The sequence below is a fragment of the Nannospalax galili genome, unplaced genomic scaffold, assembly GCF_000622305.1.
Source record: "Nannospalax galili isolate Female #2095 unplaced genomic scaffold, S.galili_v1.0 scaffold686, whole genome shotgun sequence".
Classification (NCBI taxonomy): Eukaryota; Metazoa; Chordata; class Mammalia; order Rodentia; family Spalacidae; genus Nannospalax; species Nannospalax galili.
In genome coordinates, this window is record NW_008355472.1 from 1,660,370 (window position 1) to 1,673,536 (window position 13,167).

Consider the following 13,167-nt stretch of genomic DNA (forward strand, 5'->3'; position numbering starts at 1 on the left):
GTAGCCCATGGTAGAGTGATCTCCTGGCCTAGTTTACCTGGGAATGAGGTCTCCCAGGAAGTAAGTTTTTCTTTCTTTCTCTTTTTCTTTTTCTTTTTTTCTCTCTCTTCTTTCCCTTCCTTTCAAAATTTTATTTATTATTTTTATTTTATGTGTATGAGTGTATTGCTTGCATGTAAGTAAGTACACCCATGTTGAGCAATGCCAGTGGAGGTCAGAAGAGAGCACTGGATTCCCTTGGAACTGGCGTTATGAATGTTTGTTAGTTGCTATGTGGGTACTGAGAATTGAACCTGGATCCTCTGCAAGAGCAGCCAGTGCTCTTAACTGCTGAGTCATCTCTGCAGCCCCAGGAAGTGTACTTTCAGTGGTAAAACTGGGAGAGGCCTAGTAAACTCTGAGGGGTTGGTCACTCCTGGGGCTGACCTTCATGTTGTGCTGAACAAGGCCTCTGTCATTCTTCCTTATTTTCTTTTTTTTTTCTTTGGTCTTTTTGAGACAGGGTCTCCCTGTAGTCCCAGCTGGCCTGGAACTTACTATGGAGACCAGGCTGGCCTTGAACTCACAGAGATCCGCCTGCCTCTGCTGCCCAAGTGCTAGGAATAAAGGCCTGCACCACCATGCCCAGCTTTCTTCCTCACTTTCTAAAAGCACAATAAGATATCCAAGCTCTTCCTATATTTCCTCTGACCCAGCCCTGGTCCATTTGTCCAAGAAGACTTGGAAGTAGGGATGTTTTGAGTACTAGGCTACACATACCACACCACAGAATCTCATTCAGCTACCCTGTTGGCTCAGCTCTTGCCTGGCTCTGAGCCTTGGCCCCAACTGTGCTTTCTGCCCCAGCACCTGGCAGACACCTAGAATGTGCTTCTCCAGGAAGCCTGCTTCCTACCCACCAAGAGCAGCTGAACGCTTCTGTGCCTGACCAGGCATGTTCCTCCCCTAGAAGGCTAATCCCAGGCTTCAGATTCACTTTTGGCTTAGGACACTGGAACTGAGGGTGGCTAGTTAAATGATGGGGTCCATTCACAACCTTTCATGGAGTAGAAAGGCAAATGGGGCAGAGGAAGGGTGACTTATTCAGAGTATTGTATTCATTGTATAGACTGTAGTTTGTCTTTGAAGTTTTTGGGGTTGCTGGTAGAACCCACAGCCTCAGTCATGCCAAACATTGGCTCTTCCAGTGAGATCCATTTTAAAAAATTAATTAATTAATTTGTTTGTTTATTGTCTTTTTTTTTTGAGACAGTGTCTCCCTGTAGCTGACCTGGAACTCACTATGTAGAACAGGCTGGCCTTGAATGCACAGAGATCCACCTGCCTCTGCCTCCCTCCCAAGTGCTGGGACTATAGGCACGTACCAGAGATTTTATTTATTTTTATATTATGCATATGAGTGTTTTGTCTGCACCATACATATGTGCCTGGTGCCCACAGAGGTCAGAAGAGGGTGTTGGATCCCCTGGAACTGGAGGTATAAACTGTTGTAAGCTGTCACGTGGATGCTGGGAACTGAACCTAGGTCTTCTGAAAGAGCATTTTAGCCATCTTCTCTAGTCTCTAGAACTTTTTTTTTAAAAATTGGTATACATGTACGTTTATATATGTGTGTTTATATTCAGATGTATGTGTGTGCAATGCACATGTGTGTATGTGTGTGTGCACGTGTTCAAACCATCTTATTCAAAGACTTGAAGGTTGGGAAAGGCTGAAGAGGTCAACGAGATCTGAGGTCTTCAGTAGGGCATATCTTCCTGGCCTCCTCATTGTTAAAAGCTAGAACTCTTTTTTTTTTTTTTTGGTCTTTTTGAGACAGGGTCTCCTTGTAGCCCCAGCTGGCCTGGAACTCACTATGTAGACCAGGCTGGCCTTGAACTCACAGAGATCCACCTGCCTCTGCCTCCTGAGTGCTGGGATTAAAGGCGTGCGCTACCATGCCCAGCAAAAGCTAGAACTCTTAATTCTAAAATGGGGCTTATCCCTTGGCATTGCTGTCACCTGGCAGACCTTCTTATTTAATATTTTTCATTATTGCAGAAGCAGTACTATAAACATTTAACAAAATTATAAATAGGGGCTGGACAGATGGCTCAGCAGTAAGAGTGCTGCTGCTCTTGCAGAGGACCTGGGTTCAGTTCATAGCAGCCACATGGTAGCTAGCAACCACCATGTTTCAGGCTATCTGATGCCCTGTTCAGGCCTCTATGGGCATTTCATGATGTGGGTACACTTACATAGATGCAGGCAAAACAGTCATACACATGAAACAAAAATAAATAAATTTTGAAAGAAAATTAGAAAGAAAGACAAAAGCATCGCATCCTGTCATGCAGACCAGCACTATAACATCTTCATGGTATGTGCTTCTTGAGATTTCCCCGCTGGACTTTCCATTTTGTAACATGCTTTTTGGGGGGGGGACAAAAATCTCTACCATTTTGTTTCTTTAAAATTTTTTTTATTAAAAAAATTTTTTTATGTCTTTTTGAGACGGTCTCCTTGTAGCCCCAGCTGTCCTGGAACTTATTATGTAGACCAGGCTGGCCTTGAACTCACAGAGATCCACCTGCCTCTGCCTCCTGAGTGCTGGGATTAAAGGTGTACACCACCACACCCAGCTTTTTATTTAAAAATTTTTAAAATTTATTTTAAAATTTTATATGTATGAGTGTTATTCCTGCATGTGTATAAGTGCACCCATGTCATGCAGTGCTCTCAGAGGACAGAAGAGGGCATCAGATCCCCTGGAACTGGAGTTACAGACAGTTGTTAGCCACCATGTTGGTGCTGGGATTTAAACCCAGGTCTTCTGCAAGAACAACTAGTACTCTTAACCTCTGAGCCACCTCTCCAGCCCCTCATTTTATTTCTATAAATTTTTAGTGTATCTAATACTCTGACACCTTCACATTTCTCTAGTTGTCCCAAAAATGTCCTTTATAATCTGGGTTTGGTGGTGTAGGCCTGTTATCCAAGGTACTTGGAAGGCTGAGGCAGGAGGATCACAAGTTCAAGGCCAACCTGGGCAACTTAATGAGCTCCCGTTTCAAAATAAAAAATGAAAAGAGGGCTGGGGATGTAACTCAGTGTTAGAGCATTTGCCTAGCATTCATGGGACCCTAGATTCAATAGCTAGGGTGTATGTGTCACACACACACACACACACACACACACACACACACACACACACAGAATTAAACCTTGGCTGAATATTGGTAGTGTAGGATGTAGAGTATTTTCAATGCTTTCAGACCTGATGAATATTTTGATTTTATAATTGTCAATGCTGAGAAAACTGATTTTCATAACTATGTAGTACAAAATGGCAGACATTCACTCACAAAAGGACATCCTTTCAGCTGGTGTATATAGCCCACAGCACATTTTACATATGGAAGTCATGCCCTCTAAGTCTATCTTGCTGCCTTCCTGTGTTCTGATACCGACCTGCCGATGTGAAACTGGTCTACAGAAGAGACTAAGCTGGCAGCTCTGCAGAGTGCCTGCCACCTGGCTTTGTCTGCTTCTGTGCTTCACTCACAAAAGGACATCCTTTCAGCTGGTGTATATAGCCCACAGCACATTTTACATATGGAAGTCATGCCCTCTAAGTCTATCTTGCTGCCTTCCTGTGTTCTGATACCGACCTGCCGATGTGAAACTGGTCTACAGAAGAGACTAAGCTGGCAGCTCTGCAGAGTGCCTGCCACCTGGCTTTGTCTGCTTCTGTGCTCATGACGTCACTTAGCTTGTGCCCCTGTCCTCTGTATTTTCTCTAAGCTGAAGTCGTGTGTAGTGAGTTTCTTGTGTTTAGAATCCCTAGCTGGGAGAAGCCTTTCATGTACCTTAGGAGGCGACAAGGCCTGTCTTGGGCAAGGAGAGAGGTGGTGCTACCCTTCCTCCATGGCTGCATCTATTCCCTGGGGAACAGAGAGTAAAACGTGGGTTCCCTATGTTGTCTGCATGCCAGTTCTGTGAGAGCATTGTAGACTATACATGAAAATGGGTCTGTTTGCTGAGGGGAACTTGATCTTGGGGATTAGGCCCTAGTGGGGAAAAACAGAATGAGGACATTGCAGTTCACCTTTGTGAGTACAGACCTGAGGAACCCTGCTTTTGTTTTTACTTGGTTTCTAGACATGTGAGCTAGGTTAAATCATAGCCTTGCTACTTAACCAGCCAGGTGACCTTCAGCAAGTTACTTAACCTCTTTGGGCCTCAAGTTCCTCCTTGGATTTCTTACCTGGCAGCATCATTGGGAAGGCTAAAGCAGGGTGTGCCTAGCTGGTTTCTCCACAGATGGGAAGCTCTTTGCAGGTGCAACTAACAAATATTGAGATATTTAAAGATGTTTGTTTTGAGGCGTTGGAGAGATGGCTCAGTGTTTAAGAGCACTGGATGTTTTTATACAAGACCTGGGTTCGAATCTCAGCATTCACATAGTGGCTAACAAGTGTCTGTAACTCCAGTTCCAGGGGATTCAATGCCCTCCTCTCTCTTCCTCGGGCACTGCATGATACAGGTGCACTTACATAATACAGGCATAATACTCATACACATAAATTAAAAAGAAAAGAAAAAAAAATTTAAAAAGTAAAGATGTTTGTTTTAAGATAATCTCAGCCCAGTATGGCTTCGGATTCACTATGTAGCACAGGCTGGCCTTGAACTTGGAGTGATCCTCCTGCCTCAGCCTCCCAAATGCTGGGATTACAAAGATGTTTATTGAATGAAGCACACACACATACACATTTTGCTCCAGCGGATAAAGAACCCAGTCATTTGGGTATTTGTTTTCTCACTTGTGCTTTTATTTAACGTGCATCCATCCCAGGCCCCTTTCTGAATCAGCCATGAGCCTCTGCCCATGAGCTACCCCCAGGGACAGGGAGGAAACAGACAGAGATTCTGTGTGGGGGAGCCTGGAAGGTTTGTCTGAGAAGGATTCCTCAAAGAGGAAACTGATTTGAACTGGTGAGGTCTGTGTCTGGATACAGGGGCTAACTGTGCCCTTGTACAGTTTCTGGGGAAGCTAGACCAGGCTCCGTGATGTGAGTTCATGCTGGCTTTAGAGGTTCCTGTTCCTTTGTCTTTTCCTCCTTCCCCTCATACCTGTGTGACCCTGACAAGTTATGTCTGTCTACAGTGCAGGATGGAGTGCTGTGATGTGCCAGCAGAGACACTCTACGATGTCCTGCATGACATAGAGTACCGAAAGAAGTGGGACAGCAACGTTATTGAGACTTTCGACATCGCTCGCTTGACGGTCAACGCTGATGTAGGATATTACTCTTGTGAGTACACAACCTGGCCTCCATCCCTGCCTCCTCTCTCTCAACCTTCCCTCCTTGTGGCCAGGCTGCTCAGAGATTTGCATGCTCAGACAGAGAGCTGCCCTCTCCTTGGACACACTCACATTCACAGACACACATGCTCATGAAGATACCACACACAAACACGTGTACATAGTTGCACACACAACTCACAGGCATATACCATCTATTCACAGACACACATGTTCATGCACACGCACTCACAATACTGTCTCCCTTCTAAATACATTGGTATTTACAGAGAAGTTAAACCAACAAGGTAAAGGCTGTGTGAAGCCCTGAGGCAGGGTAGGCAGAGACAGTGGGATCAGGGATTCTGCTGTGTCTTCCCTGGTTCCTCTGTGGGTCTATGGGGGGACTTGGGGTACCTGTCTGGATGTAGAGGGATGCCTGCATCTTTGGCCTCCATCCCACCCTCCCTTAAAGGCAAGCGGGCTAGTAAAAACTGTCCCTTGCCCTCCGTAGGGAGGTGTCCCAAACCCCTGAAGAACCGTGATGTCATCACCCTCCGCTCCTGGCTCCCCATGGGCGCTGATTACATCATTATGAACTACTCAGTGAAGCATCCTGTGAGTTGCCCTGCCCTTCCTCCTGGGTGGGCTGGGGAAGGTTATGGGCAGGGCTGGGCTGTGGCTATCACCTGGGTTTTCATGTGATTTCAGGCTGGTACAGGGGCCAGTTTGCTTCCTGCATAGGAAGGATAATGACTTCCCTGTGGAAACTCAAGCAGCTAAGAAGAGGGTAGTGTGGGCCATCTCTGGAGTGACAGGGTGGGATGAACTGATGTGGTTGACTGGGCCTTGGGGTGAGACTGGCCAAGAAATGGGGAAGCAAAAGGTGAGCAGCAGGGTCCTGAGGCAGACTGCCTTGAGAGAGGGCAGGCAGGAACACCTGGTCTGGGCAAGGGTTTTGTGCCCACAAGCACTCAAGAGCCTTGATCCAGCCTAGTGCTTTTGTGAGAGCACAGAGAAAGCTGAAAGATGGGCAAAGACAACCTGGTTTGACTTTTTCTTTTCTCCTCAACCCATATCAGCCTGGCCTGGCACAGACACCAGTGAATATGAACCAACTCTCTCTGTGTGTGTGTGTGTGTGTGTGTGTGTGTGTGTGTGTGTAATACAGAGACATCTCCTCTGTCCTTACCCAAGTCTCACCTCCCTATACCTTCCATCCCCAGAAATACCCACCTCGGAAAGACTTGGTCCGAGCTGTGTCTATCCAGACGGGCTACCTCATCCAGAGCACGGGGCCCAAGAGCTGCGTCATCACCTACCTGGCCCAGGTGGACCCCAAAGGTGAGGGCTTGGCCCTGCAGCCCATCATGGGATCCTTCCCTATACCACAGGGGATGGACTTGATCTGCCAGGGAGCAGAAGATCATATGTTAGGAGCCATTTAGTACTGGGGGCATCTCTATCCAGAGCTGGTGGTTTGAAGGAATGGGCCAAGGCAGCAGCCACTGCTCCTCTCAGGAGGCTTGGCACTATCTTTCTGGGTGGGGGCACCCCTAACTTGAATTGCTCCTGCCCTATCTCCACCAGCTACATTCTGCAGGGAGGGCCTGAGTTTTCCAAGCCTCTCTTCTCATTCTTGGGCTTAGCCATTTCCATGGCAGCTGACCACTCCTCTCTGCTGAGGCGAGTCAGCAAGACCTCTTCCTCACAATGTCTTCTAGGTGCCTAAGACTCACTGTGTCGATCTGTGGACTCACTGTTGCCCTTCCCAGACCTGCCCTTTCTCCTGATCAATGACTTGTCTTCCGCTCAGCCTGCCCAGCACCTGCCAGTTACAGTTAGCTGGGGCCAGCTCCTCTTTCTCAGTTCCTAAATCTAACCCTGTCATTCCTTTCTTCCTTTCTTTCTTTTTTTTTTTTTTGGTCTTTTTGAGACGGTCTCTCCGTAGCCCCAGCTGTCCTGGAACTCACTATGTAGACCAGGCTGGCCTTGAACTCACAGAGATCCGCCTGCCTCTGCCTCCCAAGTGCTGGGATTAAAGGCGTGCGCCACCACGCCCGGCCTTCCTTCCTTTCTTTTATTTCACTATGTAGCCCAGGCTGGCTTTGAACCCATTGTCTTTCTGCCTCCATCTCCTGAGTGCTGGGGTTACAGGCAGGTGCCAACATAACCAACCTGACTCATATGGTTTCACCTTCCAACACAGTGCCTAGACCTGTCATTCTTTTGGTAGTCAGACATCTTTTCTGTCCAAACCAGCTACTAGAGGAATGAATTTTTTTGTTTTGTTTTGAGACAGGATCTCCCAGTAGCCCTAGCTGACCTAGAACTCAACTGTGTTAAACCAGGCAGGCCTCAATTTCACAGAGATCTACTTGCCTCTGCCTCCTTGATGCTGGGATTAAAGGCATAGGCCATGCCCAGCTGATGAATTTTTTTTTTAACACCTATTTCCTCATGACCTTCCAGCCTACTTGAGAAATGCTGAGCTAGGGGTTTGAAGGGAATATTGCTGTCACTCTGTAACCCTCCAACTACAACCTGAGCCTCTGTCCAGAATTCCCAGGCTCTCTACACTCTCCCATTTCCCACCTCAGTATCCATTCAGCTCTCACTCTCAGATCCCTCATTAGCCTTCCAGGGCTGGGTCAGATGTCCCCCCTCCTCTTTTCCCTGATTCTCAGAGCAAGTGCCTGCTCCCTGCTTTCTGGGCCCATTCCTCTCTAAGAGAATACAAGGCTATGGTTGAGACCCCAGACACTGAGTTTCTTTTTGGATCCCCTAGGCTGGTCCAGGGTGAATGTCACAATGAATGTGGAGTGAGTGGGTGACTGAATGATTGTCCAGACTATGGTTAAGCTTCAAACATCTTTGACAGGTATACTGCAAATCCCTTGGGCACAATGGCTTAGGTCAGGGGTCCTTGACCCTTAATGACTGTGCACAGATACTCGGGGATGAGACAGGTGGAGAGCTGGGCTGTGGATTCCCTGTCAGGTCAGGCTGGAGTGCTGAGCTAAGGGTTCCCTGCTGTTGTAGAGGGGGCCTAGAAGGACAGGCAAAGGACAGGCTGGACATGAGGGAGTGTCTGCAGATGGTTCATGTGGAAGGAATATCAATATGAGGGGAGGGAAGTGGCAGTCTGGAGCTTGGTGGGTCAGAATGTCAACCCAATAAGTTGCTTGTGGTCACCTAGTCCTATGGTTTTCTTTGCAGCCCTGCAAAGGCCTCCTCTTTCAAGAGGCCTCCTCTTTCCTTCTCACATTCTCTCCTATCCTTGCCCTCACAGGCTCCTTACCCAAATGGGTGGTGAATAAATCATCTCAGTTCCTGGCTCCTAAGGTGAGTGGCCTTGGGACTTTGGAGATAAAAGGGGGTGGGGGTGGGGTGACAGGGGTGGGGTGGGGTCGGAGTCAAGGATGGAGACCCATTCGGGCAGATAGGGCAGAGTTAGACCAGATCCGGAAATTGGGCCAGCATTGGGATGCTGGGGACTGCTGTGCACCGCTGGAGGGCGCTTGAGGGGCGCGGAGAAGCGCTGGTCTTCCCGTACCCCTGACTCTCCCGTCTACAGGCCATGAAGAAGATGTATAAGGCCTGCGTCAAGTACCCCGAGTGGAAGCAGAAGCACCAGCCACACTTCAAGCCGTGGCTGCACCCTGAGCAGAGCCCGTTGCCCAGCCTGGCGCTGTCGGAGCTGTCGGTGCAGCACGCAGACTCGCTGGAGAACATCGATGAGAGCGCGGTGGCCGAGAGCCGAGAGGAGCGAGCAGGAGGTACCGGCGGTGAGGGCAGCGACGATGACACCTCGCTCACCTGAATGCTGCCCTTCTGCAAGGACCTAGACTGGACTGGGGTGGAGCCCTCGGGGCGGAGCCTTCTGCACTTCCCCCACCCGCCTTCTGGGGGCGCTGGGCTCCTGTTCAGGTGCCTGTGGCCTGGCGGGACACAGCCCTAATAAACGATGCACAGCCCCAGCCGGCTTCTTCTTGTGAGTGCTTCTCAGCTGCCTGGCACCACGGCTGCTCTGGTCTACAATTAATTTCCTTAATGCCATTATTGCTTGCTAGGCCTATGAACCTTTAGGCATTTTATTTCCACTTGTGTAACTGCTGGAAGGGGGGTTGTCACCTCTTCCTGTCCTTTGTTTCCTTTTCCTTGTCCCTTTGCACATGTCCTTTGCTGGTCACCAGGCTGTTTCCTTGATTTTTATGGCTCTAGGTGAAGGAGCTGGTCTGGTCAGAGGTCAAGTTTCTACTGTGTGACAGACCTGGGTCTGAGCCAGCAATGGTCTGTTGGTTTGGGCTCCCAGGCAGGCTCCTATTATCTCAGAAATGAAGAGGAGGGGTCCATAGGTCAAAGCTGAGGGCCTCAGAATGGAGGTGGAGCAGCCTGACCTGGAGGAGGGAGGGAGATGGTGGTGACTCATACTTTCAGCACATACTATCTAAGGACTAACATACTTAGGACTATGTTAACAGGAACTGTGGGCCCCCCATCCTCTCCAGATGCCAGCCCTCACCTTGTTTCGCCTGGCTGTTGTGACATCTAGAGGGCCGCCAGGCCTGCCTCTGGTCTCCACAGCTCCTGTGCTGCCCGAGGAGCACTGGGAGTCCCAGATTTGGCCTTAGGCGCTGCTTTTCCTCCAGTGTTTTTGGCCTCCTGAGAACTTGAGGTCTGGAAGTACTCCCCAGGCTCTGACCCTGTTTACTCCTCCTGGAAAGCTGCTGGCTTTAGCCCTGCTTATGGAAGACAAGTCTGTCCAGAGTCAGGTCTCTCTCAGAGGAACAGTTTCAATGGCCAGAGGCGACAGGCAGAAGATCCTATCACCCAGACAGTTGAAGTTGCATTTTGCCCAATAACAGTTTTGTAACTTTGGGGAAGCCCTGAAAAATTTCAGACCCTGGTTTCCTAATGGATGGCCTAGATAATTTTTACCTTTAAGCAAGTTGAGAATTGACATAAAAGGAACAAATTACCCATCACTGGGCCTGGCATGGAGTAGGCGCTCAAAGGCACCTTCCTCTTCTGAGGGCAAACCCCTTGGCCCACCCTGGTGACAGCTGTTCTTCCAAAGTTTCCCATTGTGTCTGGAAAAACTGAAGTCCAGATAAGCTAAAGCCTCTGGCCTAGCCTGGCCTGGCCGCTCCCACAGAAGCCCTGGCCACAGGACCCAGCATGTCTGCCAAATCAGGTGGGACTTCTCCAGCACTCAATGTAGGGAGATGTGGTCTCGCGGACAGAAGTGGGGCGTTCTTTTTGGTTTTTTTTTTTTTTTTTAGGTCTTTTTGAGACAGGGTCTCCTTGTAGCCTAAGTTGACCTGGAACTCACTATGTAGACCAGGCCTTGAACTCACAGAGATCCTGCCTGCCTCTGTCTCTACCTCCCAAGTGCCAGGATTAAAGGTGTGCACCACCACACCCAGCAGAAGTGGGTGTTCTTGAGGGATGGTGCAGAAGGACCCCCAAGGGAGGTGGTCATCAACCTTCAATGGCTCCTGTGTGTGGTGTGGTGTGGTGTCGGGGCGGGGGGCACGGACAACGACACTCAAGGATCCATGGAGGCTCAGCAGGGATTGGGGTAGCCCTGGGCCTCAACATGCTAGCACCGAGAAGGGCAAGGGAGAGACAAACCGGGCCAGCGGGTCTGTCTAGGGGACTCTGGAACGCTACTAGGCTGGGGGCGGAGCCGGACCTTCCCCGCCCTCTAGTCCCTGGGGTGTCACGTGGGGCGGGCGGAAGCGCCCCGCGGGGTGGGCGCGCCGGGCCGGCTGCAGCGAGTTGGCGGGTGGCGTGAGTCAGAGGCACGGGGACCCTGGGTTCTCCGCGTGGAGTAGCCTTCGCTCACAACAGGTCAGTGCTGTTGCTGGGGCCTCCCCCTCCGAAGCCCGCTCTCCAGGTGTGCTCCGCAGTGTCCCCATTCCGCAGAAGGGAAAGGTGAGGCTGCGCGGCGCAGGGCACGCTTTTCCCTGGGCCATCGGGTCGGTTCTCCAGCTTGGGGGTGGAGGTGGGAAGGGGTAGCCGGTCTCAGGAGGATGAAGCGGCTGGCCTGAACCCTAGTGAGCAGGGTGAGCTGGCGGACACCGGCTTCCAGTCCTGAGCTCTTCGGCTTGCCGGCTCTCAGGCCTGGAGCCAATCGGCTCCCTGCGACTTGCTTTTCCCACCTGTGAAATGAAAGCTCCCACCCGATGGACCGCGCGCGGATACCCTTACAGCTTCCCAGATCCATAAGACCCTAAGCCCTGGATCTGGGGCTTCAGTAACCTTGGCCACTTCCGGTCTCTGTACCTCAATTCCCCACCACTTATTGGGGGCATGGCCTCCCAAGAGCCTGCCTGGCCCAAATTGCAGGAAAAGGAGGAGTGTGTTCACTGAATGGGGTCAGACTGGGAGTGGGTGGTTGGGCATAGGGGAAGCAGGCTTGGCGTGCCGACTACTGATGGCTGGGTAGGCTCGGTGGGTGTTTGGTCTCAGATCTCCAGGGGTGGCTATGGGTGCTGGGTGACTGATCAGGAGCCATCATAAGAGGTTTCTGTCATATGTTCCTCCAAATCCGGTGTACTGGGGAGCGTTTCCCAATGTCCAGATTCAGGGGGAGGGATTCAGGGCTGGACTTGAGGGGTGCTTAGGAAAGGTTTTGACTGCTGTAGAAATACCGGGTCCTTGATACCGGTCCTTGGAAAGCCAGGAGCACCCAGCTAGGGGAAGCCTTCATTATGGGGCAGAAGGCGTGCAGCAGAACCACGGAGACAGGTGTGGACAGGTGTGGAGGAGATACCTGGAATGAACTTGGCAGTTAAGTGGCAGTTTGCAAGAACTGGGCCCCCAGGTGAGGGCAGAGCTCTTGCAGAGGCAGAAATTGGGATAAACTCTGAAAAATGGTGAGGATATAGATATGGCTATAAGGGGTGGGCTGGGAGGGTGTGCAGAAAACCCCTTGGGGTGCATGCCTGGTTGGAGTTTATTTAGACCCCGGCTTTCTGACCCTGCCCCCAGTGGCCACTTACTTGCTGGAATAGGGTGAGAAGGAGGTGTCCCAGGCAGACTGCTGATGGCTGGTGAGGTGGAGGTGGCCCCAATGGCTCTCAGGTTTCATTGGGCATGCAGGCCTCCTCACTTGGTCCCTACCACCTGGGCTTCAGCCATACCTCTCCATACTTTCATGCTTTTCTACCCTTCAAGACTCAGCCTTTTATGCAGATATCCCCCTCCCCCCCACCTCCACCTCTGCCCAAGTTTTTTTCTCCTTCAAATCCCCAGGTCCTTTAGACTTCAGGGTTCAGAAGTGGGTTTATTGCAGTGCCTTCCAGTCCCGTTTTCAGTCCTGGGCAATGGCACGGCTTAGGACAAGTTTCCTTAGAGTTCTGTACTTAGAGTTCTGTAGAGATAGGGGGCAGACATAGGACTGCCCAGGGATATGCGACCTGGAGTCTCAATACTGCCACCAAGCCCTGGGTGAGTCTGCAGCTCTCAGTCCTTTTCAGAGCCTCCTTGTCCCCATCCACCGGATGGGATGATCCAAGCTTGGCTTCATGAAGTTCCCAGGACAAACTGCAAAAGCAAGAGTCAGACCTCTGTGAATCCTGCCCAGTGTTAAAGTGAAGGAAAGGGAGAGCCACGGCAAGGGGCTTTGCAGGGCAGGGGGCTCAGAGCACAGACCTAGCCTCTGCTGGAGGGAGGGGAGTCCCTACCACTCTCTGAGGCCTCTTCCCACCCCACTCTCCCTTGGCCGAGCTCAAAACCAGCCGCCAATGCCCAAACAAGTGGCTTCTGTTCCCAAGGGAGGGGGAGGGGAGGCAGGCTCTGGGCTCCAGGCCCGTCTGTCCACCAGTACTGACCCTGCACCCCCCCCCCATCTTAACCCTTGGGAGCCTGGA

At 50.6% G+C, this 13,167-nt stretch overlaps 2 protein-coding genes across 8 annotated transcripts in view; both read left to right on the forward strand.

The window, feature by feature from the left end:
- Positions 1–9,269, forward strand: part of Stard10 (StAR related lipid transfer domain containing 10) — a 38,049-nt gene extending 28,780 nt beyond the window's left edge. Inside the window, exons 3-7 of one of the 2 annotated variants that reach the window (XM_008852732.3) lie at positions 5,150–5,297; positions 5,802–5,905; positions 6,514–6,631; positions 8,580–8,632; positions 8,865–9,269. In XM_008852732.3, coding sequence (XP_008850954.1) covers positions 5,150–5,297; positions 5,802–5,905; positions 6,514–6,631; positions 8,580–8,632; positions 8,865–9,110 — 669 coding nt within the window. In that variant the 3' untranslated portion in view covers positions 9,111–9,269. The remainder of the gene's footprint in view (positions 1–5,149; positions 5,298–5,801; positions 5,906–6,513; positions 6,632–8,579; positions 8,633–8,864) is intronic. The other variant, XM_029555895.1, reaches the window with a different exon arrangement.
- A 1,766-nt stretch (positions 9,270–11,035) lies between these two features.
- The window catches only part of Arap1 (ArfGAP with RhoGAP domain, ankyrin repeat and PH domain 1), a 61,524-nt gene continuing 59,392 nt past the window's right edge, over positions 11,036–13,167 (forward strand). For 2 of the 6 annotated variants that reach the window (XM_008852733.3, XM_029555903.1), the window contains exon 1: positions 11,037–11,143. The gene's annotated coding sequence lies outside the window, so the exon portion shown is untranslated. Of the gene's footprint in view, positions 11,228–13,167 lie in introns of all 6 variants that reach the window. The other 4 variants (XM_029555900.1, XM_029555902.1, XM_008852735.3 and 1 more) reach the window with 4 other exon arrangements.